The sequence below is a fragment of the Eleutherodactylus coqui genome, chromosome 2, assembly GCF_035609145.1.
Source record: "Eleutherodactylus coqui strain aEleCoq1 chromosome 2, aEleCoq1.hap1, whole genome shotgun sequence".
In the NCBI taxonomy this organism is placed as follows: domain Eukaryota; kingdom Metazoa; phylum Chordata; class Amphibia; order Anura; family Eleutherodactylidae; genus Eleutherodactylus; species Eleutherodactylus coqui.
Window position 1 is genome coordinate 342,104,851 of NC_089838.1, and position 27,706 is coordinate 342,132,556.

Consider the following 27,706-nt stretch of genomic DNA (forward strand, 5'->3'; position numbering starts at 1 on the left):
GTAAGTAGGGAGCAGGATGAGTGTATACAGTAGTATGCGGGGTAGGTAGGATCAGTGTATATGGCAGCATGTAGGGGTATCTGGGGTAGGTAGGAAGTAGCATCAGTGTATACAGCAGTATATGGGAGTATCTGGGGTAAGTAGGATTAGTGTTTGGGGCTGTATGTGGGGGTACCTGGGGTAGGTAGGTGGTAGGATCAGTGTATACGGCAGTATGTGGGGGAACCTGGGATAAGTAGGAGGTAGGATCAGTGTTAAGGGCAGTATGTGGGAGTACCTGGGGTAGGTAGGCGGTAGGATCACTGAATAGGGGAGTATGGGGGGTATCTGGGGTAGGTAGGAGGTACGATCAGTGTTTGAGGCAGTATGTGGGGGTACCTGGGGGTAGGAGGTAGGATCAGTGTTTGGGGCAGTATGTGGGGGTACCTGGGGTAGGTAGGAGGCAGGATCAGTGTATATGGCAGTATGTGGGGGTACCTGGGGTAGGTAGGATCAGTGTTTGGGGCAGTATGCGGGGGTACCTGGGGTAGGTAGGAGGTAGGATCAGTGCATACGGCAGTATGCGGGGGTACCTGGGGTAGGTAGGAGGCAGGATCAGTGCATACAGCAGTATGTGGGGGTACCTGTGGTAGGTAGGTGGTCGGATCAATGCATACAGCAGTATGTGCGGGTATCTGGGGTAGGTAGGTGGTCGGATCAGTGCATACGGCAGTATGTGGGGGTACCAGGGGTAGGTAGGAGGCAAGATCAGTCTTTGGGGCAGTATTTGGACATACCTGGGGTAGGAGTGTTTGGTCGTACCTGGTATAGGTTGGAGGTAGGATCAGTGTTTGGGGCAGTATGCGGGGGTACCTGGGGTAGGTTGGAGGTAGGATCAGTGTTTGGGGCAATATGCGGGGGTATTTGGGGATAAATCATTCTCTCTCATAGACTTGACATCTCATTTTCTCAGGTAACTTTATTTTTTGCAGTGATGTTGGTGCCCGTCTGTCCTATTGGTCTCAGCTGCCCGCTGCACCATGCCCAAGGCCTGCCACAGGCAGTCCTTCTGATACCCCTGCAGGGGTAGGTGGGTGATGAAGTCCCTGGTCTTGGCCACCCTCTCCTGGATACTGGTGTAGCGGAGTAGCTGGTGCAGAAATTCCTCACAGGTTTGTGCCGCCTTCCCGATGCCCGCATCATCAGAGGCGATGGTGGGGATGGCGCGGTATCGATTGTCCTCCTCTGGGTCGTAACTGGACATGATATAAAGGCAGTCGCGGGTCGAGGAGATGCGGCGGGCAAACACAGGAACCTACCAGGAGACACGTTACATGTTACATACATGATGGAAAATGAGGACAGACAACAGAGTGATAACTGACTCCAGATGATGTAGTAGATATGACGCTGCCCTCTCCCCCCGTATGCCCTCTCCCTGAGCGCCATCTCACGTCTTCTCTTCCGCTCTCTTCTCACCCTGCCTAATTCCATCCTTCTCTCTCACTTCCTCGACTCTCCTACATGCTTAGAGTTCACTGAAATCTTATCAACCAAATCCAGGGGTTGATTTGGCCTTCAATCAACCCGTTTGCCCTCTGACCCGCCTCTGTCACCCATCTGCTCCCCTCCCTCTTGATGTTCAGGGCTCTCTGCCCCTCCACCTGGCGCTCTCTGCCCCTCCACTGCCGCTCTCTGCCTCCCCACCTGCCGCTCTGTGTTCCTCCCTCCCACACACTCTCTGTCTCTCCTCCTGCCGCTCTCTGTCCCTCCACCTGGCGCCCTCTGTCCCTTCACCTTACGCGCTCTGTCCCTTCACTTCACGCTCTCTCCGCTCTCTGTCCCTCCACCTGGCGCCCTCTGTCCCTTCACCTTAGGCGCTCTGTCCATCCACCTGCCACGCTCTCTCCGCTCTATGCCCCTCCACCTGGCGCTCTCTGCCCCTCCACCTGACTCTCTGTGTTCCTCCCGCCCATGCTCTATCTGTCCATCCACCTGGTGCTCTCTGTCCATCCACTTGGCGCTCTGTGTTCCTCCCTCCCATACACTCTCTGCCCCTCCACCTGGCACTCTCTGTCCCTCCACCTGGCTCTGTGTGTTCCTCCCGCCCATGCTCTATCTATCCCTCCACCTGGCGCTCTCTGTCCATCCACCTGGTGCTCTCTGTCTATCCACCTGGTGCTCTCTCTGTCCATCCACTTGGCACTCTCTGTTCCTCCCTTCCACACGCTCTCTGACCATCTACCTGGCTCTCTGTGTTCCTCCCGCCCATGCTCTATCTGTCCCTCCACCTGGCGCTCTCAGTCCATCCACCTGGTGCTCTCTGTGTTCCTCCCGCCCATGCTCTATCTGTCCCTCCACCTGGCGCTCTCAGTCCATCCACCTGGTGCTCTCTGTGTTCCTCCCGCCCATGCTCTATCTGTCCCTCCACCTGGTGCTCTCTGTCCATCCAGCTGGTGCTCTCTGTCCATCCCTCCCACATGCTCTCTGCCCCTCCACCTGGCGCTCTCTGCCCCTCCACCTGGCGCTCTCTGCCCCTCCACCTGGCGCTCTCTGCCCCTCCACCTGGCGCTCTCTGCTCCTCCACCTGGCGCTCTCTGCTCCTCCACCTGGCGCTCTCTGCTCCTCCACCTGGCGGTCTGTGTTTCTCCCGCCCATGCTCTATCTGCCCCTCCACATGGTGCTCTCTATCCATCCACTTGGCACTCTCTATCCCTCCCTCCCACACACTCTCTGCCCCTCCACTAGGCCCTCTGTGTTCCTCCCTCCACCTGCTGCACTCTGTCTCTCAACCTAGTGCTCTGTTACTTGCACGTGCTTTCTGTCCCCCCCACCTGCAGTTCTCTACACCTCCACCCGGCGCTCTCTGTCCCTCCACCTGCCGCTCTGTGTTCCTCCCCCCCACATGCTCTCTGTCCCTTAACCTGCAGCTCTCTGTCCCTCCACCTGACGCTCTGTGTTCCTCCCCCCACATGCTCTCTGTCCCTCAACCTGCAGCTCTCTGTCCCTTTATCTACCACTCTCTGTCCCTTCACCTGCCGCTCTCTGTCCCTTCACCTGCCGCTCTGTGTTCCTCCTTCCCACATGCTCTCTCTTCCTCCACATGCCGCTCTCTGCCCCTCCACCTGCCGCTCTCTGTCCCTCTACCTGCCGCTCTGTTCCTCCCTCTCACACGCTCTCTGTCTCTCCACCTGCTGCGCTCTGTACCTCCACCTAATGCTCTGTTACTTGCACGTGCTTTCCGTCCCTCCACCTGTGGTTCTCTACACCTCCACCCGGCGCGCTCTGTCCCTCCACCCAGCACTCTCTGTTCCTCCCAACGCTCTCTGCCCCTCCACCTGCTGCTCTGTGTTCCTCCCTCCCACACGCTCTCTGTCTCTCCACCTGCCACTCTCTGTCCCTCTACCTGCCGCTCTCTGTCCCTCTACCTGCCGCTCTGTGTTCCTTCCTCCCACACGCTCTCTGCCCCTCCACCTGGCGCTCTCTGCCCCTTCACCTGCCGCTCTGTGTTCCTCCATCTCACACGCTCTCTGCCCCTCTACATGCCGCTCTGTGTTCCTCCCTCCCACACGCTCTCTGCCCCTACACCTGACTCTCTCTGCTCCTCCTCCTGGCTCTCTGCGTTTCTCCCGCCCCTGCTCTATCTGTCCATCCACCTGGTGCACTCTGTGCATCCACTTGGCGCTCTCTGTCCCTCCCTCCCACACGCTCTCTACCCCTCCACCTGGCTCTCTGTGTTCCCCCCGCCTATGCTCTATCTGTCCCTCCACCTCGTGCTCTCTGTCCATTCACTTGGCACTCTCTGTCCCTCCCTCCCACACGCTCTCTGCTCCTCCACCTGGCTCTCTGTGTTCCTCCCACCCATGCTCTATCTGTCCCTCCACCTGGCGCTGTCTGTCCATCTACCTGGTGCTCTCTGTCCATTCACTTGGTGCTCTCTGTCCCTTCCTCCCACATGCTCTCTGTCCCTCCACCTGCAGCTCTCTGTCCCTCTACCTGCCGCTTTGTCCCTACACTTGCCGCTCTCTGTCCCTACACTTGCCGCTCTCTGTCCCTACACTTGCCGCTCTCTGTCCCTTCACCTGCCGCTCTCTCTGTCCCTTCACCTGCCGCTCTCTCTGTCCCTTCACCTGCCGCTCTCTGTCCCTTCACCTGCCGCTCTCTGTCCCTTCACCTGCCGCTCTGTATTCCTTCCTCCCACATGCTCTCTGTCCCTCCACATGCTGCTTTCTGTCCCTCCACCTGCTGCTCTGTGTTCCTCCCTCCCACACGCTCTCTGTCCCTCCACCTGCCACTCTCTGCCCCTCCACCTGCCACTCTGTGTTCCTCCCTCCCATCGACTCTCTGTCTCTCCTCCTGCCGCTCTCTGTCCCTCCACCTGCTGCTCTGTGTTCCTACCTCCCACATGCTCTTTGTCTCTCCACCTGCCGCTCTGTTCCTCCCTCCCACACGCTCTCTGTCCCTTCACCTGCCGCTCTGTGTTCCTCTGTCCCACTCACTCTATGTCCCTGTACCTGGTACTCTCTGCCCCTCCACCTGCCGCTCTCTGTCCCTCTACCTACCGCTCTGTTCCTCCCTCCCACACGCTCTCTGTCCCTTCACCTGCCGCTCTCTGTCCCTTCACCTGCCGCTCTGTGTTCCTCTGTCCCACTCACTCTATGTCCCTTTACCTGGTGCTCTCTGTCCCTCCACCTACCGCTCTGTTCCTCCCTCCGGCGCTCTGTGTTCCTCCGTCCCACATGCCCTATGTCCCTGTACCTGGTGCTCTCTGTCTCTCCACCTGTTGCTCTCTGCCCCTCCACCTTCCACTCTCTATCTCTCCACCTGCAGCTCTGTGTTCCTCCCTCCCACACGCTCTGTCCCTCCGTCTGGCGCTCTCTGTCCCTCCACCTGGCGCTCTCTGCCCATCTACTTTCCGCTCTCTGTCTCTCCACCTGCGGCTCTTTATCTCTCCCCCTACCGCTCTCTGTCCCTCCTCCTGGCGCTCTGTGTTCCTCCGTCCCACACGCTCTGTCCCTCCATCTGGGACTCTCTGTCCCTCCACCTGGCGCTCTCTGTCCATCTGCTTGCCGCTCTCTGTCTCTCCACCTTCGACTCTTCGTCTCTCTACCTGCGTCTCTCTGTCCCTCTACCTGGCGCTCTCTGCCCCTCCACCTGGCGCTCTCTGCCCATCTACTTTCCTCTCTCTGTCTCTCCACCTGCGGCTCTTTATCTCTCCCCCTGCCGCTCTCTGTCCCTCCTCCTGGCGCTCTGTGTTCCTCCGTCCCACACGCTCTGTCCCTCCATCTGGGACTCTCTGTCCCTCCACCTGGCGCTCTCTGTCCATCTGCTTGCTGCTCTCTGTCTCTTCACCTTCGACTCTTCGTCTCTCTACCTGCGTCTCTCTGTCCCTCTACCTGGCGCTCTCTGCCCCTCCACCTGGCGCTATCTGCCCATCTACTTTCCTCTCTCTGTCTCTCCACCTGCGGCTCTTTATCTCTCCCCCTGCCGCTCTCTGTCCCTCCTCCTGGCGCTCTGTGTTCCTCCGTCCCACACGCTCTGTCCCTCCATCTGGCACTCTCTGTCCCTCCACCTGGCGCTCTCTGTCCCTCCACCTTCGACTCTTTGTCTCTCCACCTGCGTCTCTCTGTCCCTCTAGCTAGCGCTCTCTGCCCCGCCACTTGCCATTCTCTGTCTCTCCACCTGCGGCTCTGTGCTCCTCCCTCCCACACACTCTGTCCCTGCATCTGGCACTCTCTGTCCATCTACTTGCCGCTCTTCGTCTCTCCACCTGTGTCTCTCTGTCCCTCTACCTGTCGCTCTCTGTTTGGTCCATTTTCCATCACTCACAAGAAAAAAGACAATTCATTACTGATAATCCGAACCTTCTCACCTTCAAAAGCAGCTTTACAAAAGAGGGGCTTCCTTTAGGCCATCCGGGTAGGCGCCCCCGAGCCCCGCACCCACAGCCGTGGATTTCCATCACTGAATCCCTGGAGGGCACGAGGACTAATGTGTGGTTAAGGCCACAAAATATATCAGTTGGGTTCCTTAAGTATGGAATCTACAGAGGAAAAAGGCTGGAGTGAGAAATGGAGGCCAGAGGCTGGGCGGAGGGCAGAGGGGTGACAGAGGCTGGGCGGAGGGCAGAGGGGTGACAGAGGCTGGGCGGAGGGCAGAGGGGTGACAGAGGCTGGGCGGAGGGCAGAGGGGTGACAGAGGCTGGGCGGAGGGCAGAGGGGTGACAGAGGCTGAGCGGAGGGCAGAGGGGTGACAGAGGCTGGGCGGATGGCAGAGTGGTAACAGAGGCTGGGCGGAGGGAAAACCGGTGACATGCTGGGTGAGGGCAGAGGGGTGACAGAGGCTGGACGACGGCAGAGGGGTGACAGAGGCTGGACGACGGCAGAGGGGTGACAGAGGCTGGACGACGGCAGAGGGGTGACAGAGGCTGGATGACGGCAGAGGGGTGACAGAGGCTGGGCGGAGGGCAGAGGGGTGACAGAGGCTGGGCGGAGGGCAGAGGCGTGACAGAGGCTGGGCGGAGGGCAGAGGCGTGACAGAGGCTGGGCGGAGGGCAGAGGCGTGACAGAGGCTGGGCGGATGGCAGACGGGTGACAGAGGCTGGACAACGGCAGAGGGGTAATATGCCGGGGAAGGGCAGAGAGGTGACAGAAGCTGGGTGGACAGACAGGGAGGAGTTGGGGGGCAGATGGATGACAGAGGAGAGGTGGGGGGCAGACAAGTGACAGGGGGGAGTTGGGGGGTAGACAGGTGACAGAGGAGTGGTGGGGGGCAGATGGGTGACAGGGCAGAGTTGGGGGTCCCACAGATGTCAGAAGAGAGGTGGGGGGCAGACGGGTAACAGAGGAGAGGTGGATGGGGACAGACAGGTGACAGGAGTTGGGGGGTAGACGGGTGACGGGAGAAGTGGGGGGGCAGACGGTTGACAGGGGAGAGGTGGGGGGCAGACGGGTGACAGGGGAGAGGTGGGGGGGGGCAGACGGGTGCCAGGGGAGAGGTGGGGGGGGGGCAGACGGGTGACGGGGGAGAGGTGGGGGGGTAGACGGGTGACAGGGGAGAGGTGGGGGGGGTAGACGGGTGACAGGGGAGAGGTGGGGGGGGGGCAGACGGGTGCCAGGGGAGAGGTGGGGGGGGGCAGACGGGTGACAGGGGAGAGGTGGGTGGGACGACGGGTGACAGGGGAGAGGTGGGTGGGACGACGGGTGACAGAGGAGAGGAGGGGGTGCAGAAGGGTGACAGGGGGAAGTTGGGGGGCAAATGAGGTGACAGGGGAGGGGCAGATGGGTGACAGAGGAGAGGTGGGGGGGCAGACGTGTGACAGGGAGGAGTTGGGGGGTAGATGGGTGACAGTGGAGAGGTGGGGGGCAGATGGGTGACAGGGTAGAGTTGGGGGTCCCACAGATGTCAGAAGAGAGGTGGGGGGCAGAAGGGTAACACAGGAGAGGTGGTGGGGCAGATCGGTGACAGAGGAGAGGTGGCGGGGCAGACAGGTGACAGGGGGGAGTTGGGGGTCCCACAGATGACAGAGGAGAGGTGGGCGGCAGACAGGTGATAGGGAAGGGAACAGGGGTAGAAAGGAGACAAGTAGAATGGAGAAGAGTGAGCGAAATAGAGGCCAGATGGGGAAACGGGTGCCCTATGGCGGATGGGGAGGGAAATAAGAAGAGAAGAGGTGGATGAGGGAGGAGAGGCGCAGACACATTTCATCACCTGGCAGGGGTCGCCTCGGTCAATCTTGTCCCCGGTGCCCAGTTGTCCAAAACGGTTGTTTCCTTGCATGAATATTCTGCCGAATTCGTCTACCAATGCCAGGTGATTGCGCCCAAGAGAGCAGAGCACCACCTGCAGGAAGAGCGCAAAGCATTGATCTCCCGCCATCACACATCAGTCCATCATCCTGCGGCACCATGACAGTCCCAATCTATGCCCAGGAGAGCCTCAATGGGTGGCAGGAGGAGCGCAGCATCCAGGGCACCCACAATGCAACACAACTGCATCGGACCACGGAGGCCATAAGTGTTGTATTATATGGCCACTGTGGAGGGTGAACAGACGCTCCGATTTAGGCGGGACTGTCCCTGTGTCCCGCTTTCCCCAGGATCCTAGGTGGGACAGGCAGTTGTCCCGCTTTCGGGATGTCTGGTCACCATTAAAGTGATTACCAGCTGGGGTGCTGTAGCTCCTCGGCTGGTAATCATTCTGCGGCAACGCTGGCGGATAGACACCCTGACGGCAGTGTGTGCATCCGGGATCTTCGGCCCCTTTTCACCTGATGTATCCTCTTTGGTTCTGCAAGAGAAGAGGAGAATGGAGGAGGCGCTGCTGTGGGCGCACACACTTCCACCCGCAGCAGCGCTGAGAAGAGGAGCAGCGACGCTCTAAAATAACCAGAAAGAGGGTAAGTATATGGGTTTCAAGGGGGTCACTATTACTACTGGGGCAGATATTAGGGTCACTATTACTACTGGGGCAGATATTAGGGTCCCTATTACTACTGGGGCAGATATTAGGGTCACTATTACTACTGGGGCAGATATTAGGGTCACTATTACTACTGGGGCAGATATTAGGGTCACTATTACTACTGGGGCTGATATTAGGGTCACTATTACTACTGGGGCTGATATTAGGGTCACTATTACTACTGGGGCAGATATTAGGGTCACTATTACTACTGGGGCAGATATTAGGGTCACTATTACTACTGGGGCAGATATTAGGGTCACTATTACTACTGGGGCTGATATTAGGGTCACTATTACTACTGGGGCTGATATTAGGGTCACTATTACTACTGGGGCTGATATTAGGGCCACTATTACTACTGGGGCTGATATTAGGGTCACTATTACTACTGGGGCAGATATTAGGGTCACTATTACTACTGGGGCAGATATTAGGGTCACTATTACTACTGGGGCTGATATTAGGGTCACTATTACTACTGGGGCTGATATTAGGGTCACTATTACTACTGGGGCTGATATTAGGGTCACTATTACTACTGGGGCTGATATTAGGGTAACTATTACTACTGGGGCAGATATTAGGGTCACTATTACTACTGGGGCAGATATTAGGGTCACTATTACTACTGGGGCAGATATTAGGGTCACTATTACTACTTGGGCAGATATTAGGGTCACTATTACTACTGGGGCAGATATTAGGGTCACTATTACTACTGGGGCAGATATTAGGGTCACTATTACTACTGGGGCAGATATTAGGGTCACTATTACTACTGGGGCAGATATTAGGGTCACTATTACTACTGGGGCAGATATTAGGGTCCCTATTACTACTGGGGCAAATATTAGGGTCACTATTACTACTGGGGCAGATATTAGGGTCACTATTACTACTGGGGCTGATATTAGGGTCACTATTACTACTGGGGCTGATATTAGGGTCACTATTACTACTGGGGCTGATATTAGGGTCACTATTACTACTGGGGCTGATATTAGGGTCACTATTACTACTGGGGCTGATATTAGGGTCACTATTACTACTGGGGCAGATATTAGGGTCACTATTACTACTGGGGCAGATATTAGGGTCACTATTACTACTGGGGCTGATATTAGGGTCACTATTACTACTGGGGCTGATATTAGGGTCACTATTACTACTGGGGCAGATATTAGGGTCACTATTACTACTGGGGCAAATATTAGGGTCACTATTACTACTGGGGCAGATATTAGGGTCACTATTACTACTGGGGCTGATATTAGGGTCACTATTACTACTAGGGCAGATATTAGGGTCACTATTACTACTGGGGCTGATATTAGGGTCACTATTACTACTGGGGCAGATATTAGGGTCACTATTACTACTGGGGCAGATATTAGGGTCACTATTACTACTGGGGCTGATATTAGGGTCACTATTACTACTGGGGCAGATATTAGGGTCACTATTACTACTGGGGCAAATATTAGGGTCACTATTACTACTGGGGCTGATATTAGGGTCACTATTACTACTAAGGCTGCTCCGCACATGGCAGCATACCAAAAGCTGACTAAGGGTGACTACCCACTGCAGTTATTTTTTTTTTTCTGCAGGGGTCTATGGGACTTGTAATGTTAAAATCGCGATTACGCGGTAAATTGCGATTTTGCGCGATCGCGATTTTAACATTACAAGTCCCATAGACCCCTGCAGAAAAAAAACCACTGCGAATTTCGCAGTAAAAAAAACCTGTAGTGGGCCGTCACCCTTCGGGTAAGTTTACACATGTCTGCAGCAAAAGTGTCTGCAGCAAATTCCACAGCATTTCTGCATCCAAAAACAGTTAAAATCTGTAGCATTGGTGCGGATTTGGACTGGACGTCAGCCGTGTACGCACAGCTGATGTCACACTATGCAGCACTCCCCTCACCTCCTCCGTAGGCTTTTCGCTTGTCGACGCTCCCCAGCGCCCTGGTCTTGTGCGGCGCTGGTGGTCAGGTGATGCTGGTCAGGTGATGCTAGTCAGGTGCGGCACTGCTAGTCAGGTGATGCTGGTCAGGTGCGTCACCGCTGGTCAGGTGATGCTGGTCAGGTGCGTCACCGCTGGTCAGGTGTGGCGGTGCTAGTCAGGTGATGCTAGTCAGGTGCGGTGCCGCTAGTCAGGTGATGCTAGTCAGGTGATGCTAGTCAGGTGCGGTGCCGCTGGTCAGGTGATGCTAGTCAGGTGCGGCGCTGCTGGTCAGGTGATGCTAGTCAGGTGCGGTACCGCTGGTCAGGTGATGCTAGTCAGGTGCGGCGCCGCTGGTCAGGTGATGCTAGTCAGGTGCGGCGCCGCTGGTCAGGTGATGCTAGTCAGGTGCGGCGCCGCTGGTCAGGTGATGCTAGTCAGGTGCGGCGCCGCTGGTCAGGTGATGCTAGTCAGGTGCGGCGCCGCTGGTCAGGTGATGCTAGTCAGGTGCGGTGCCGCTGGTCAGGTGATGCCAGTCAGGTGCGGTGCCGCTGGTCAGGTGATGCTAGTCAGGTGCGGCGCCGCTGGTCAGGTGATGGTAGTCAGGTGCGGTGCCGCTGGTCAGGTGATGCTGGTCAGGTGCGGTGCCGCTGGTCAGGTGATGCTGGTCAGGTGCGGCGCCGCTGGTCAGGTGATGCTAGTCAGGTGCGGTGCAGCTGGTCAGGTGATGCTAGTCAGGTGCGGTGCCGCTGGTCAGGTGATGGTAGTCAGGTGTGGTGCAGCTGGTCAGGTGATGCTAGTCAGGTGCGGTGCCGCTGGTCAGGTGATGTTAGTCAGGTGCGGCGCCGCTGGTCAGGTGATGCTAGTCAGGTGCGGTGCCGCTGGTCAGGTGATGCTAGTCAGGTGCGGCGCCGCTGGTCCTGTGAGGCCACTACAGGCCACTGTGAATCGTAAGCTGGGAAGCGTTGACAGCAGGAAGCCTACGGAGGAGGTGAGGGGGAGCGCCGCATAGTGTGACATCAGCTGCGGGTACTCCACACCCATGCCGCAGATTTTGACTGTTTTTAGATGCAGAAATGCTGCGGTGCGCTCCCCGTCTTTTCTGAACCGGCGCTGTACTTTTTATAACGATGGAGGTAAAGCCCTACGCTGTGATAAGCCCTGCCCCACCACACCCTCTGCTCCACCCCCAACCACACCCCTCTGCCCCGACCACACTCCTCTGCCCCACCCGCCCACAGCCATGTGCCCCGCCCCCGACCACACCCCTCTGCCCCGACCACACTCCTCTGCCCCACCCGCCTACACCCCTGTGCCCCGCCCCTGACCACACCCCTCTGCCCCGCATTGACCCTGGGAAAATCTGGTCCCCTTAGTGGAGGGTGTAATTATATGGGCACTGTCATGGGGTATCACTAGGGGGCGGTAGTGGGTGGCATTAGTAAGCTGAGCGGGCAGGGTTGGCCAAGGCTACAATGTAGACGTTTGGCTTCGCCCCCTATACCTTGTTGGCGATGGATATTGGCACGGGCGTCTGCGTGTTCAGAGGGTTGAAGCCTTCAAGGGTCCCAAATATATCCTGGTAGATGGCAGCGGAGTGTGCCTCGAGGTGGACGGCGCCATCACCTGCAGAGAGAAGACATGGCGGTAGACGGAGTTGGTCATCTGTGGATGATAGCTCGGAGTTCCATCACCCCGTCTTCTCACCGGTGACATAGAGGACGCTGCTGTGATGGCTGCACATCTGGGTGACGGACGCGTCCGGGAGGATCTCGGAGATCTTCCGCAGCCTCAGGTGGGTGATGTACGATCTCGGACGGTTGAAGGACAGTTCGTTGATGGTGACGCTGTAGACCTTCCCCAACTCTACGGAAACGGGAGCAACCGATTAACGTCCGCAGCTCCTGATTCAAATCTCACCAACTCCGCCGGCCAGGCGCGTAAAGAGTGGGCGGGGCCTGACCTGTCCGCCATCTTCCTTCACCTGAAAGCAGCAGCAGTTGTCTATCTGCCTCCATGCCAAGTAGGACCATCTTCTTCATCTTCATGGACGGGTGGAAGGTCATCTTAAAGATTCTCTTTGCAGTAGACTGATGGTAGATTTCAACGCAGTCGCATTCTCTCACCTGTAGCTTGGCGTCTCTGACCTCTCGTGAGGCGAGTACGTAGAAATACCTGCGGCATGAGGCGTCGCTCCTCGGGTCAACGGTGAACTGTTCAGGACACATTATTAGGAGGTAACAACAGTATAGCATTACCATGGAAACGCCCGTGGGATGTGTCAGTGACAGACGTAACCATGGAGACAACAGTATAGCATTACCATGGAAACGCCCGTGGGATGTGTCAGTAACAGACGTAACCATGGAGACAACAGTATGGCATTACCATGGAAACGCCCGTGGGATGTGTCAGTGACAGACGTAACCATGGAGACAACAGTATAGCATTACCATGGAAACGCCCGTGGGATGTGTCAGTGACAGACGTAACCATGGAGACAACAGTATAGCATTACCATGGAAACGCCCGTGGGATGTGTCAGTGACAGACGTAACCATGGAGACAACAGTATAGCATTACCATGGAAACGCCCGTGGGATGTGTCAGTGACAGACGTAACCATGGAGACAACAGTATAGCATTACCATGGAAACGCCCGTGGGATGTGTCAGTGACAGACGTAACCATAGAAACAACAGTATGGCATTACCATGGAAACGCCCGTGGGATGTGTCAGTGACAGACGTAACCATAGAAACAACAGTATGGCATTACCATGGAAATGTGATAGTGACATATGTAACCATGGAAACAGTCTGAGAGTAGCGGTTGTACCATGAAATACCAGTAGTAACTACGGAGGAATGCCGTGTTACCAGGAAGACGACACAAATCCTCCATTACCCACAGAAGAGCGCCCATAACTCACATCCTTGACGTCCGGGCGCAGCGCCGCGCAATTCAAGTAGGTTTCCCACTCTCCATTGCGGAAGATGAAGCTGGGAGCCCGGATGTTGCCGCTGATGTGGAAGAGCGCCCCCCAGTAGTCTAGGATGCACAGGTTGTCTGCCGTCACCAGGAAGCGCTGGAAGCCATTGGGGGCAGCGGGCGGCATGATGTTACTAGACGTACGCCAGCGGCCGGCAAAATGGTGGAAGCTCATCCCCTTCGTGTCTGCAAAGAGGAAGACAAGATGGAGGCTTGGTATCTTGTACCCGGGCGGCCGCGCTCTCCGCGCCTCTGCTTACGGTTCAGGATGGTCAGTCTCCTCCAGTCGGCAGCCTCCCTTACGTCAGGGCGGATCCTCCGGCACAGGCTCCTCCAGGTCCGCGGGCTGTTACACACGTCACGCAGGTAGCGGCACGTCCCGCCCAGCGACACCACATCCCGCACTGCGAGGTACCGCAGAACACACTCCACCTGCGGAAGACTTCCATCAATACTCCACTCACATCCAGAGCTGCAGACACAACTCTGTCCCATGCTTCTTATACTCCACTCACATCCAGAGCTGCAAACACAACTCTGTCACTTTGGTCTTATACTCCACTCACATCCAGAGCTGCAAACACAACTCTGTCACATTGGACTTATACTCCCCTCACATCTAGAGCTGCAAACACAACTCTGTGACATTGTTCTTATACTCCACTCACATCCAGAGCTGCAAACACAACTCTGTCACATTGGTCTTGTACTCCACTCACATCCAGAGCTGCAAACACAACTCTGTCACATTGTTCTTATACTCCACTCACATCCAGAGATGCAAACACAACTCTGTCACATTGGACTTATACTCCACTCACATCTAGAGCTGCAAACACAACTCTGTCTCATGCTTTTTATACTCCACTCACATCCAGAACTGCAAACACAACTCTGTCCCATGCTTCTTACACTCCACTCACATCCAGGGCTGCAAACATAAATCTGGTTCCTCATTCTTATACTCCACTCACATCCAGAGCTGCAAACACAACTCTGTCCCATGCTTTTTATACTCCACTCACAGCCAGAGCTGCAAACACAACTCTGTCTCATGCTTCTTATACTCCACTTACATCCAGAGCTGCAAACACAACTCTGCCCCATCGTTCTTATACTCCACTCACACAGGATGTTATAGCAGAATTGTGAATGCAGCTCTGTGGATAAGTGGAGTATATTATGGGATGTTACAGTACAATTGTGAGTGCAGCTCTGTGGGTAACTGGAGTATTAGGATGTTATAGCAGAATTATGATTGCAGCTCTGTAGGTAAGTGGAGTATAATATGGGATGTCACAGTAGAATTGTGAGTGCAGCGTAGTGGGTAACTGGAGTTTAATATGGGATGTTACAGCAGAATTGTGAATGCAGCTCTGTGGGTAACTGGAGTATAATATGGGATGTTGCAGTAGAATTGTGAGTGCAGCTCTGTGGGCAACTGGAGTATAATATGGGATGTTACAGCAGAATTGTGAGTGCAGCTCTGTGGGTAACTGGAGTATAATATGGGATGTTACAGTAGAATTGTGAGTGCAGCTCTGTGGGTAACTGGAAATATGGGATGTTACAGCAGAAGTGTGAGTGCAGCTCTGTGGGTAACTGGAGTACAATATGGGATGTTACAGCAGAATTGTGAGTGCAGCTCTGTGGGTAACTGGAGTACAATATGGGATGTTGCAGTAGAATTGTGGGTGCAGCTCTGTGGTAAGTGGAGTATAATATGGGATGTTACAGCACAATTGGGGGTGCAGCTCTGTGGGTAACTGGAGTATAATATGGGATGTTGCAGTAGAATTGTGAGTGCAGCTCTGTGGGCAACTGGAGTATAATATGGGATGTTGCAGTAGAATTGTGAGTGCAGCTCTGTGGGCAACTGGAGTATAATATGGGATGTTACAGCAGAATTGTGAGTGCAGCTCTGTGGGTAACTGGAGTATAATATGGGATGTTACAGTAGAATTGTGAGTGCAGCTCTGTGGGTAACTGGAGTACAATATGGGATGTTGCAGTAGAATTGTGGGTGCAGCTCTGTGGTAAGTGGAGTATAATATGGGATGTTACAGCACAATTGGGGGTGCAGCTCTGTGGGTAACTGGAGTACAATATGGGATGTTACAGCAGAATTGTGGGTGCAGCTCTGTGGGTAACTGGAGTATAATATGGGATGTTACAGCACAATTGGGGGTGCAGCTGTGGGTGTGATTGGAGGATCACATGACACAGAGTGGTGGAGACACCCTCAGGTGGGTGGTGACTATGTGATGTCATGTTCGAAGCTCACCAACTCTGGAGGAAGATCCTGAAGGGCGATGCCGCAGGTTAGCGGGCGGTCCAGGCATCGTCTTTTGACCTGCAGTGGAGATTATTAGAGGACACAATCAGTATGGGACATATGCTGAAATACTCTGCGCTACTCTTCCACGGGGTAACTGACCCTTCACCCTCCTGAAATACTCTGTGCTGCTGCCGCCTGTTCCTTCCACGGGGTAACTGACCCTTTGCCCTCCTGAAATACTCTGTGCTGCTGCAGCCTGTTCCTTACAGGGGGTAACTCTCTGCTCTCCTGAAATACTCTTCCCCTACAGACTGGATAGATGGTCACCTGACCCCAGACTCACCGGTAAGTGACTATCTGCCGGTGCGCCGTCCACAGATTTGGCTTCATTGTCCTGATGGAAGACAAGATAGACGTTACATTCTGCCTACTGCAACAACCAATCAGATCGCGGTTTGCACTTGCGCCCCTTCACACGCGGCCTACTGCAACAACCAATCAGATGGCGGTTTGCATTTGTGCCCCTTCACACGCGGCCTACTGCAACAACCAATCAGATCGCGGTTTGCATTTGCGCCCCTTCACACGCGGCAGATGTTTCCGATGATTTGTGGGGCAGCCGCAGAAATGTTCATAACAAATCTGCCGCGAATGAGCATTAAACGAGCCGCCAGGGTAGCTGGGAAATGATTGGCTGATACTAGAGATGAGCAGCTCAGTGTTTTAGGCTCCGCCCATTTGGCAGCAGTTACAATGCGTTTGTGAATCTGCCAGGTGTGGGAATGCTGGGAGTTGTGATCCGCTCAGCTCTACTTTCCGTAGGTTTATATGTCGCCTCCTGACCTGGCGGCGGTCGGCCCTCCTCTTCATTGTCCTGTTGAGGCTGGCGGGGAGCAGAGGCTTGTGGGGTTCTCACACCGGCTGCAGCTCCGTGGCACAGGTGGCATTATGACATCATAGCAGCTCTGCACATTCTTTGCCAGGACCGCCAGCTGCAGGCAGTGGGCGGGGCTAGATGTACCTATAGGAGCAGGAAGCCATTGCCTGTGGTGGCCTGAAGAAGAGGGCGTCTGCAGAAGCAAAAACACATAGTGACACAATCCTATCCGATCAATGGTGTCAGAGTGTCATGTGACCAACCCAAAGAGGGCGTGGCCTCTTATCTGGCTGTGCACATCAGGTGACTTAGAATGCACAACATGACCCCAGCACGACTCTGGGTCCGCAGCCTCGTTCCTTCATAGACAGACACCACAGAGTCGCCGTCCGTGAGATATGTTCCTGGTGATGTAGAGGTGGATATGACCTAATTCCCATAAATATAGCTCCGCCCCCGAGGAACCAACACTCGGCACACTGAAGTTAGAGCCCGCCCACGGTGCAGATATGACCGTCATACGGCAGAATTTTCCGTATGAATTTTAGAATACTGCGGCAAAGTCTGTGTTTTTCTTTCGTGTTCCTCGCCGCGGATTCGTGGGTGGATTTACCCAACAATACGCAGAATCCACCTGTGGAATTTTGACTCAGAAAATTACATTTCTGCGTCAAGAAGTGGAAAATCCCTGCGTGATGCAGAAATGCGTTGGAAATCCGCGCATGGAATTGCGCAACGACGGGGCTAAGACCGCTGGCGGATTCACCGCTTTCCGCCATCCAATCGCAGAGGACCAATGGGATGCCAGAAGTCCTGCAGTGTATTATCTAAGACCAGAAGTACTGCAGTGTATTATCTAAGACCAGAAGTCCTGCAGTGTATTATCTAAGACCAGAAGTACTGCAGTGTATTATCTAAGACCAGAAGTACTGCAGTGTATTATCTAAGACCAGAAGTACTGCAGTGTATTATCTAAGACCAGAAGTCCTGCAGTGTATTATCTAAGACCAGAAGTCCTGCAGTGTATTATCTAAGACCAGAAGTCCTGCAGTGTATTATCTAAGACCAGAAGTACTGCAGTGTATTATCTAAGACCAGAAGTCCTGCAGTGTATTATCTAAGACCAGAAGTCCTGCAGTGTATTATCTAAGACCAGAAGTACTGCAGTGTATTATCTAAGACCAGAAGTCCTGCAGTGTATTATCTAAGACCAGAAGTCCTGCAGTGTATTATCTAAGACCAGAAGTACTGCAGTGTATTATCTAAGACCAGAAGTCCTGCAGTGTATTATCTAAGACCAGAAGTCCTGCAGTGTATTATCTAAGACCAGAAGTCCTGCAGTGTATTATCTAAGACCAGAAGTACTGCAGTGTATTATCTAAGACCAGAAGTCCTGCAGTGTATTATCTAAGACCAGAAGTACTGCAGTGTATTATCTAAGACCAGAAGTACTGCAGTGTATTATCTAAGACCAGAAGTCCTGCAGTGTATTATCTAAGACCAGAAGTCGTGCAGTGTATTATCTAAGACCAGAAGTACTGCAGTGTATTATCTAAGACCAGAAGTCCTGCAGTGTATTATCTAAGACCAGAAGTCCTGCAGTGTATTATCTAAGACCAGAAGTACTGCAGTGTATTATCTAAGACCAGAAGTCCTGCAGTGTATTATCTAAGACCAGAAGTACTGCAGTGTATTATCTAAGACCAGAAGTACTGCAGTGCTTTATCTAAGACCAGAAGTACTGCAGTGTATTATCTAAGACCAGAAGTCCTGCAGTGTATTATCTAAGACCAGAAGTACTGCAGTGTATTATCTAAGACCAGAAGTCCTGCAGTGTATTATCTAAGACCAGAAGTCCTGCAGTGTATTATCTAAGACCAGAAGTACTGCAGTGTATTATCTAAGACCAGAAGTACTGCAGTGTATTATCTAAGACCAGAAGTCCTGCAGTGTATTATCTAAGACCAGAAGTACTGCAGTGTATTATCTAAGACCAGAAGTCCTGCAGTGTATTATCTAAGACCAGAAGTACTGCAGTGCTTTATCTAAGACCAGAAGTACTGCAGTGTATAATCTAAGACCAGAAGTCCTGCAGTGTATTATCTAAGACCAGAAGTACTGCAGTGTATTATCTAAGACCAGAAGTCCTGCAGTGTATTATCTAAGACCAGAAGTCCTGCAGTGTATTATCTAAGACCAGAAGTACTGCAGTGTATTATCTAAGACCAGAAGTACTGCAGTGTATTATCTAAGACCAGAAGTCCTGCAGTGTATTATCTAAGACCAGAAGTACTGCAGTGTATTATCTAAGACCAGAAGTACTGCAGTGTATTATCTAAGACCAGAAGTACTGCAGTGTATTATCTAAGACCAGAAGTACTGCAGTGTATTATCTAAGACCAGAAGTACTGCAGTGTATTATCTAAGACCAGAAGTCCTGCAGTGTATTATCTAAGACCAGAAGTACTGCAGTGTATTATCTAAGACCAGAAGTCCTGCAGTGTATTATCTAAGACCAGAAGTCCTGCAGTGTATTATCTAAGACCAGAAGTACTGCAGTGTATTATCTAAGACCAGAAGTACTGCAGTGTATTATCTAAGACCAGAAGTCCTGCAGTGTATTATCTAAGACCAGACGTCCTGCAGTGTATTATCTAAGACCAGAAGTACTGCAGTGTATTATCTAAGACCAGAAGTCCTGCAGTGTATTATCTAAGACCAGAAGTCCTGCAGTGTATTATCTAAGACCAGAAGTACGGCAGTGTATTATCTAAGACCAGAAGTACGGCAGTGTATTATCTAAGACCAGAAGTCCTGCAGTGTATTATCTAAGACCAGAAGTACTGCAGTGTATTATCTAAGACCAGAAGTCCTGCAGTGTATTATCTAAGACCAGAAGTACTGCAGTGTATTATCTAAGACCAGAAGTCCTGCAGTGTATTATCTAAGACCAGAAGTACGGCAGTGTATTATCTAAGACCAGAAGTACGGCAGTGTATTATCTAAGACCAGAAGTACTGCAGTGTATTATCTAAGACCAGAAGTACTGCAGTGTATTATCTAAGACCAGAAGTACTGCAGTGTATTATCTAAGACCGCCGGTTAAAGGTGCCTGCATAAAAATCATGGCAAAACATGAAAGTAGTTAAAAAAAAAGCCACATAAAAAATAACTTTAAACAAGCCCTTTTGTGCACTTTTCTTAAAAACAAAATTAGAACAAATCTGGCTGCGCCCGCCGTGACCGCGCAATGAACGGAAAACACTTCTTTATCCTGTGCGGCAAAGAAAGAAAACTAAATAAAACACAGAAAAAATGCTATTTTAGTTCACTTCACCGGCCCAAAAGCAATAAAACTGATAAAAAAACCACGTGTGCCCAAAATAGTGCCAAGAAAAAATACAACTCGCTGCGCAAAACCATACAGAGCGCCGTCCATGGACAAAGGCTAAAGCTCTGGGTATCGGAAGGCAACGAGGCAAAAAACATTATTTTCTAAGAATAGGGTTTTATTGTAAAAAAAAGGAAAAACCTAAAAAAACATAATTGTAAAAAGTGGGGCTGAAAATCCTTCCTGATGATGGGTCTGTAACAAGACAGGTGTCGGGAGCCCTCCGATAGGTCGGGAGAGCTGTCAGTCAAAAAGGTACTCAGCTATTGGACGAACTCTAGGTGGGCGGGATCAAGGAGTACATGGTACCGCTCAGTTCCGTTAGTGACAGAAGGGGCGGGACCAAATTGACTGCCTGATTTGATTGGAAAACAGTAGATCACGGGGCCGGACTTCAGAGTTACTGGCTAGTGAGGGGCGGGGCATTCTATCACGTTAACGCTGATTTGCTGACGTAATGTTGTAATTTAGAAGCACATCTGGCGCTGATTGGCTGAATCCTAGGGCCTCTGCCCATGGACGCACTGTCATTGGCTGTCGCTTAGCAGCGTTCCGGCCCCGGCCCTTACCGTTCTCAATGGCGGCGGGTAACGATGACGACGAAGGCGGCGGAAGGGACGGAGACACCGAACTGTGCACCAATGAGCCACACACGGGGCCCGGCGGCCGGAGGAGCCTGGAGAAGGCCCTGGAGGAGGCGGTCAACACCGGCGTACTCAACGTGTCCGGCCGCCGCTTGAAGGAACTTCCCGGGAGCGTCCGGAACAGCGACCTGACGGACGTCATCCGAGCGGGTGAGAAACAGGGACATACGGGGGATGAGGAGACTGCAGGACGGAGGGGACGGGGGGAGAGAGGGGATGAGGGGACGGAGGGAGAGAGGGGACGGAGGGAGAGAGGGGATGAGGGGACGGAGGGAGAGAGGGGATGAGGGGACGGAGGGAGAGAGGGGATGAGGGGACGGAGGGAGAGAGGGGATGAGGGGACGGAGGGAGAGAGGGGACGGAGGGAGAGAGGGGATGAGGGGACGGAGGGAGAGAGGGGATGAGGGGACGGAGGGAGAGAGGGGATGAGGGGACGGAGGGAGAGAGGGGATGAGGGGACGGAGGGAGAGAGGGGATGAGGGGACGGAGGGAGAGAGGGGATGAGGGGACGGAGGGAGAGAGGGGATGAGGGGACGGAGGGAGAGAGGGGATGAGGGGACGGAGGGAGAGAGGGGATGAGGGGACGGAGGGAGAGAGGGGATGAGGGGACGGAGGGAGAGAGGGGATGAGGGGACGGAGGGAGAGAGGGGATGAGGGGACGGAGGGAGAGAGGGGACGGAGGGAGAGAGGGGACGGAGGGAGAGAGGGGATGAGGGGACGGAGGGAGAGAGGGGACGGAGGGAGAGAGGGGATGAGGGGACGGAGGGAGAGAGGGGATGAGGGGACGGAGGGAGAGAGGGGACGGAGGGAGAGAGGGGATGAGGGGACGGAGGGAGAGAGGGGATGAGGGGACGGAGGGAGAGAGGGGACGGAGGGAGAGAGGGGACGGAGGGAGAGAGGGAGAGAGGGGATGAGGGGACGGAGGGAGAGAGGGGATGAGGGGACGGAGGGAGAGAGGGGATGAGGGGACGGAGGGAGAGAGGGGACGGAGGGAGAGAGGGAGAGAGGGGATGAGGGGACGGAGGGAGAGAGGGGATGAGGGGACGGAGGGAGAGAGGGGATGAGGGGACGGAGGGAGAGAGGGGATGAGGGGACGGAGGGAGAGAGGGGATGAGGGGACGGAGGGAGAGAGGGGATGAGGGGACGGAGGGAGAGAGGGGGGATGAGGGGACGGAGGGAGAGAGGGGATGAGGGGACGGAGGGAGAGAGGGGACGGAAGGAGAGAGGGGACGGAAGGAGAGAGGGGACGGAGGGAGAGAGGGGACGGAGGGAGAGAGGGGACGGAGGGAGAGAGGGGACGAGGGGACGGAGGGGATGAGGGGACGGAGGGAGAGAGGGGACGAGGGGATGAGGGGACGGAGGGGATGAGAGGACGGAGGGGATGAGGGGACGGAGGGAGAGAGGGGACGGAGGGAGAGAGGGGACGGAGGGGATGAGGGGACGGAGGGGATGAGGGGACGGAGGGAGAGAGGGGACGGAGGGAGAGAGGGGACGGAGGGGATGAGGGGACGGAGGGAGAGAGGGGACGGAGGGGATGAGGGGACGGAGGGAGAGAGGGGACGGAGGGGGATGAGGGGACGGAGGGAGAGAGGGGACGGAGGGAGAGAGGGGACGGAGGGAGAGAGGGGACGGAGGGAGAGAGGGGACGGAGGGAGAGAGGGGACGGAGGGAGAGAGGGGACGGAGGGAGAGAGGGGACGGAGGGAGAGAGGGGACGGAGGGAGAGAGGGGACGGAGGGAGAGAGGGGACGGAGGGGATGAGGGGACGGAGGGAGAGAGGGGACGGAGGGAGAGAGGGGACGGAGGGGATGAGGGGACGGAGGGAGAGAGGGGACGGAGGGGATGAGGGGACGGAGGGAGAGAGGGGACGGAGGGGGATGAGGGGACGGAGGGGGATGAGGGGACGGAGGGAGAGAGGGGACGGAGGGAGAGAGGGGACGGAGGGAGAGAGGGGACGGAGGGAGAGAGGGGACGGAGGGAGAGAGGGGACGGAGGGAGAGAGGGGACGGAGGGAGAGAGGGGACGGAGGGAGAGAGGGGACGGAGGGAGAGAGGGGACGGAGGGAGAGAGGGGACGGAGGGAGAGAGGGGATGAGGGGACGGAGGGAGAGAGGGGACGGAGGGAGAGAGGGGACGGAGGGGGATGAGGGGACGGAGGGAGAGAGGGGATGAGGGGACGGAGGGGGAGAGGGGACGGAGGGGGAGAGGGGACGGAGGGAGAGAGGGGACGGAGGGAGAGAGGGGACGGAGGGAGAGAGGGGACGAGGGGACGGAGGGAGAGAGGGGACGAGGGGACGGAGGGAGAGAGGGAGAGAGGGGACGGAGGGAGAGAGGGGACGGGGGGACGGAGGGAGAGAGGGGACGGAGGGAGAGAGGGGACGAGGGGACGGAGGGAGAGAGGGGACGAGGGGACGGAGGGAGAGAGGGGACGGAGGGAGAGAGGGGACGAGGGAGAGAGGGGACGAGGGAGAGAGGGGACGGAGGGAGAGAGGGGACGGAGGGAGAGAGGGGACGGAGGGAGAGAGGGGACGGAGAGAGAGAGAGAGGATGAGGGGACGGAGAGAGAGAGAGAGGATGAGGGGACGGAGAGAGAGAGAGAGGATGAGGGGACGGAGAGAGAGAGAGAGAGGATGAGGGGACGGAGAGAGAGAGAGATGAGGGGACGGAGAGAGAGAGAGAGAGAGAGGATGAGGGGACGGAGAGAGAGAGAGAGAGAGAGGATGAGGGGACGGAGAGAGAGAGAGAGAGAGAGGATGAGGGGACGGAGAGAGAGAGAGAGAGAGGATGAGGGGACGGGGAGAGAGAGAGAGAGAGGATGAGGGGACGGGGAGAGAGAGAGAGAGAGAGGATGAGGGGACGGGGAGAGAGAGAGAGAGAGAGGATGAGGGGACGGGGAGAGAGAGAGAGAGAGGATGAGGGGACGGGGAGAGAGAGAGAGAGAGAGAGAGGATGAGGGGACGGGGAGAGAGAGAGAGAGAGAGGATGAGGGGACGGGGAGAGAGAGAGAGAGAGAGAGGATGAGGGGACGGGGAGAGAGAGAGAGAGAGAGAGGATGAGGGGACGGGGAGAGAGAGAGAGAGAGAGGATGAGGGGACGGGGAGAGAGAGAGAGAGAGAGGATGAGGGGACGGGGAGAGAGAGAGAGAGAGGATGAGGGGACGGGGAGAGAGAGAGAGAGAGAGAGGATGAGGGGACGGGGAGAGAGAGAGAGAGAGAGAGGATGAGGGGACGGGGAGAGAGAGAGAGAGAGAGAGGATGAGGGGACGGGGAGAGAGAGAGAGAGGATGAGGGGACGGGGAGAGAGAGAGAGAGAGAGAGGATGAGGGGACGGGGAGAGAGAGAGAGAGAGAGAGGATGAGGGGACGGGAGAGAGAGAGAGAGAGGATGAGGGGACGGGGAGAGAGAGAGAGAGAGAGAGGATGAGGGGACGGGGAGAGAGAGAGAGAGAGAGAGGATGAGGGGACGGGGAGAGAGAGAGAGAGAGAGAGGATGAGGGGACGGGGAGAGAGAGAGAGAGAGAGAGGATGAGGGGACGGGGAGAGAGAGAGAGAGAGAGAGGATGAGGGGACGGGGAGAGAGAGAGAGAGAGAGAGGATGAGGGGACGGGGAGAGAGAGAGAGAGAGAGAGGATGAGGGGACGGGGAGAGAGAGAGAGAGAGAGAGGATGAGGGGACGGGGAGAGAGAGAGAGAGAGAGAGGATGAGGGGACGGGGAGAGAGAGAGAGAGAGAGAGGATGAGGGGACGGGGAGAGAGAGAGAGAGAGAGAGAGGATGAGGGGACGGAGAGAGAGAGAGAGAGGATGAGGGGACGGAGAGAGAGAGAGAGAGGATGAGGGGACGGAGAGAGAGAGAGAGAGGATGAGGGGACGGAGAGAGAGAGAGAGAGGATGAGGGGACGGAGAGAGAGAGAGAGAGGATGAGGGGACGGAGAGAGAGAGAGAGAGGATGAGGGGACGGAGAGAGAGAGAGAGGATGAGGGGACGGAGAGAGAGAGAGAGGATGAGGGGACGGAGAGAGAGAGAGAGAGAGGATGAGGGGACGGAGAGAGAGAGAGAGAGAGAGGATGAGGGGACGGAGAGAGAGAGAGAGAGAGAGGATGAGGGGACGGAGAGAGAGAGAGAGAGAGAGGATGAGGGGACGGAGAGAGAGAGAGAGGATGAGGGGACGGAGAGAGAGAGAGAGGATGAGGGGACGGAGAGAGAGAGAGAGAGGATGAGGGGACGGAGAGAGAGAGAGAGAGGATGAGGGGACGGAGAGAGAGAGAGAGAGGATGAGGGGACGGAGAGAGAGAGAGAGGATGAGGGAGAGAGGATGAGGGAGAGAGAGAGAGGATGAGGGAGAGAGGATGAGGGAGAGAGAGAGAGGATGAGGGAGAGAGAGAGGATGAGGGGGAGAGAGAGAGGATGAGGGGGAGAGAGAGAGGATGAGGGAGAGAGAGAGGATGAGGGAGAGAGAGAGGATGAGGGGGAGAGAGAGAGAGGATGAGGGGGAGAGAGAGAGAGAGAGGATGAGGGGGAGAGAGAGAGAGGATGAGGGGGAGAGAGAGAGAGAGAGGATGAGGGGGAGAGAGAGAGAGAGAGGATGAGGGGGGAGAGAGAGAGAGGATGAGGGGGAGAGAGAGAGAGAGAGGATGAGGGGAGAGAGAGAGAGAGAGGATGAGGGGAGAGAGAGAGAGAGAGGATGAGGGGGAGAGAGAGAGAGAGGATGAGGGGGAGAGAGAGAGAGGATGAGGGGGAGAGAGAGAGAGAGGATGAGGGGGAGAGAGAGAGAGAGGATGAGGGGGAGAGAGAGAGAGGATGAGGGGGAGAGAGAGAGAGGATGTAGGATGAGGGGGAGAGACGAGAGAGGATGAGGGGGAGAGAGAGAGAGAGGATGAGGGGGAGAGAGAGAGAGAGGATGAGGGGGAGAGAGAGAGAGAGGATGAGGGGGAGAGAGAGAGAGAGGATGAGGGGGAGAGAGAGAGAGGATGAGGGGAGAGAGAGAGAGAGGATGAGGGGGAGAGAGAGAGAGAGGATGAGGGGGAGAGAGAGAGAGAGGATGAGGGGGAGAGAGAGAGAGAGGATGAGGGAGAGAGAGAGAGAGGATGAGGGGGAGAGAGAGAGAGGATGAGGGGGAGAGAGAGAGAGGATGAGGGGGAGAGAGAGAGAGAGAGAGGATGAGGGGGAGAGAGAGAGAGAGAGAGGATGAGGGAGAGAGAGAGGATGAGGGAGAGAGAGAGGATGAGGGAGAGAGAGAGGATGAGGGAGAGAGAGAGGATGAGGGGGAGAGAGAGAGAGAGGATGAGGGGAGAGAGAGAGAGAGAGAGAGGATGAGGAGAGAGAGAGGATGAGGGAGAGAGAGAGAGAGGATGAGGGGGAGAGAGAGAGAGGATGAGGGGGAGAGAGAGAGGATGAGGGGGAGAGAGAGAGGATGAGGGGGAGAGAGAGAGGATGAGGGGGAGAGAGAGAGGATGAGGGGGAGAGAGAGAGGATGAGGGAGAGAGAGAGAGGATGAGGGAGAGAGAGAGAGGATGAGGGGGAGAGAGAGGATGAGGGGGAGAGAGAGAGAGGATGAGGGGGAGAGAGAGAGGATGAGGGAGAGAGAGAGAGAGAGGATGAGGGGGAGAGAGAGAGAGAGAGAGAGGATGAGGGAGAGAGAGAGAGAGGATGAGGGAGAGAGAGAGGATGAGGGAGAGAGAGAGAGAGGATGAGGGGGAGAGAGAGAGGATGAGGGGAGAGAGAGAGAGAGGATGAGGGGAGAGAGAGAGAGAGGATGAGAGAGAGAGAGAGAGAGAGGATGAGGGAGAGAGAGAGAGGATGAGGGAGAGAGAGAGAGAGAGGATGAGGGAGAGAGAGAGAGAGAGGATGAGGGGGAGAGAGAGAGAGGATGAGGGAGAGAGAGAGAGGATGAGGGGGGGGGAGAGAGGATGAGGGGGGGGGGAGAGAGGATGAGGGGGGGGAGAGAGAGGATGAGGGGGGGGAGAGAGAGGATGAGGGGGGGGAGAGAGGATGAGGGGGGGAGAGAGAGGATGAGGGGGGGGAGAGAGGATGAGGGGGGGGAGAGAGGATGAGGGGGGGGGAGAGAGGATGAGGGGGGGGGAGAGAGGATGAGGGGGGGGGAGAGAGGATGAGGGGGGGGAGAGAGGATGAGGGGGGGGAGAGAGGATGAGGGGGGGGGAGAGAGGATGAGGGGGGGGAGAGAGGATGAGGGGGGGGAGAGAGGATGAGGGGGGGGGAGAGAGGATGAGGGGGGGGGAGAGAGGATGAGGGGGGGGAGAGAGGATGAGGGGGGGGAGAGAGGATGAGGGGGGGGAGAGAGGATGAGGGGGGGGAGAGAGGATGAGGGGGGGGAGAGAGGATGTGGGGGGGGGAGAGAGGATGAGGGGGGGAGAGAGGATGAGGGGGGAGAGAGGAGGAGGGGGGGGAGAGAGGATGAGGGGGGGGAGAGAGAGGATGAGGGGGGGGAGAGAGGATGAGGGGGGGAGAGAGGATGAGGGGGGAGAGAGGATGAGGGGGGGAGAGAGGATGTGGGGGGGGGAGAGGATGAGGGGGGGAGAGAGGTGAGGGGGGGGGAGAGGATGAGGGGGGGGGAGAGGATGAGGGGGGGAGAGAGGATGAGGGGGGGGGAGAGGTGGGGGGGGAGAGGATGAGGGGGGGGGAGAGGATGAGGGGGGGAGAGAGTGAGGGGGGGAGAGAGGATGAGGGGGGGGAGAGAGGATGGGGGGGGAGAGGATGGGGGGGAGAGAGGATGGGGGGGGAGAGGAGGGGGGGTGAGGTGGGGGGTGAGAGGATGGGGGGGGAGAGGATGAGGGGGGGGGAGAGAGGATGGGGGGGAGAGAGGATGAGGGGGGGAGTGGTGGGGGGGTGAGTGGTGAGGGGGGAGAGGATGGTGGGGGGGGAGAGGATGGGGGGGTGTGAGGATGGGGGGGGGGGAGTGGTGGGGGGGGTGTGGGATGGGGGGGGAGGTTGGGGGGGGGAGGATGGGGGGGGAGTTGGGGGAGGGAGTGGATGGGGGGGGAGGATGGGGGCGGGAGGGTGGGGGGGGAGAGAGGATGAGGGGGGGAGAGAGAGGATGAGGGGGGGAGAGAGAGGATGAGGGGGGGAGAGAGAGGATGAGGGGGGGGAGAGAGAGAGAGAGGATGAGGGAGGGGGAGAGAGAG

At 56.1% G+C, this 27,706-nt stretch overlaps 2 protein-coding genes across 6 annotated transcripts in view; one reads left to right on the forward strand and one right to left on the reverse strand.

Moving 5' to 3' along the window:
- Positions 1–940: 940 nt before the first annotated feature.
- FBXO24 (F-box protein 24) overlaps positions 941–27,706 on the reverse strand; it is a 29,298-nt gene continuing 2,532 nt past the window's right edge. Inside the window, exons 1-12 of one of the 3 annotated variants that reach the window (XM_066593917.1) lie at positions 20,497–20,601; positions 16,503–16,729; positions 16,003–16,053; positions 15,666–15,734; positions 13,642–13,813; positions 13,323–13,567; positions 12,375–12,603; positions 12,098–12,256; positions 11,895–12,016; positions 7,690–7,821; positions 5,852–6,022; positions 941–1,294 (exon numbers count right to left, since the gene is read on the reverse strand). In XM_066593917.1, the coding sequence (XP_066450014.1) occupies positions 959–1,294; positions 5,852–6,022; positions 7,690–7,821; positions 11,895–12,016; positions 12,098–12,256; positions 12,375–12,603; positions 13,323–13,567; positions 13,642–13,813; positions 15,666–15,734; positions 16,003–16,053; positions 16,503–16,529 (1,713 nt within the window). In that variant the 5' untranslated portion in view covers positions 16,530–16,729; positions 20,497–20,601 and the 3' untranslated portion in view covers positions 941–958. Of the gene's footprint in view, positions 1,295–5,851; positions 6,023–7,689; positions 7,822–11,894; positions 12,017–12,097; positions 12,257–12,353; positions 12,604–13,322; positions 13,568–13,641; positions 13,814–15,665; positions 15,735–16,002; positions 16,054–16,502; positions 16,730–20,496; positions 20,602–27,706 lie in introns of those variants that run through there. The other 2 variants (XM_066593915.1, XM_066593916.1) reach the window with 2 other exon arrangements.
- The window catches only part of LRCH4 (leucine rich repeats and calponin homology domain containing 4), a 58,746-nt gene continuing 51,485 nt past the window's right edge, over positions 20,446–27,706 (forward strand). The window contains exon 1 of one of the 3 annotated variants that reach the window (XM_066593914.1): positions 20,446–20,721. In XM_066593914.1, the coding sequence (XP_066450011.1) occupies positions 20,505–20,721 (217 nt within the window). In that variant the 5' untranslated portion in view covers positions 20,446–20,504. The remainder of the gene's footprint in view (positions 20,722–27,706) is intronic. The other 2 variants (XM_066593913.1, XM_066593912.1) reach the window with 2 other exon arrangements.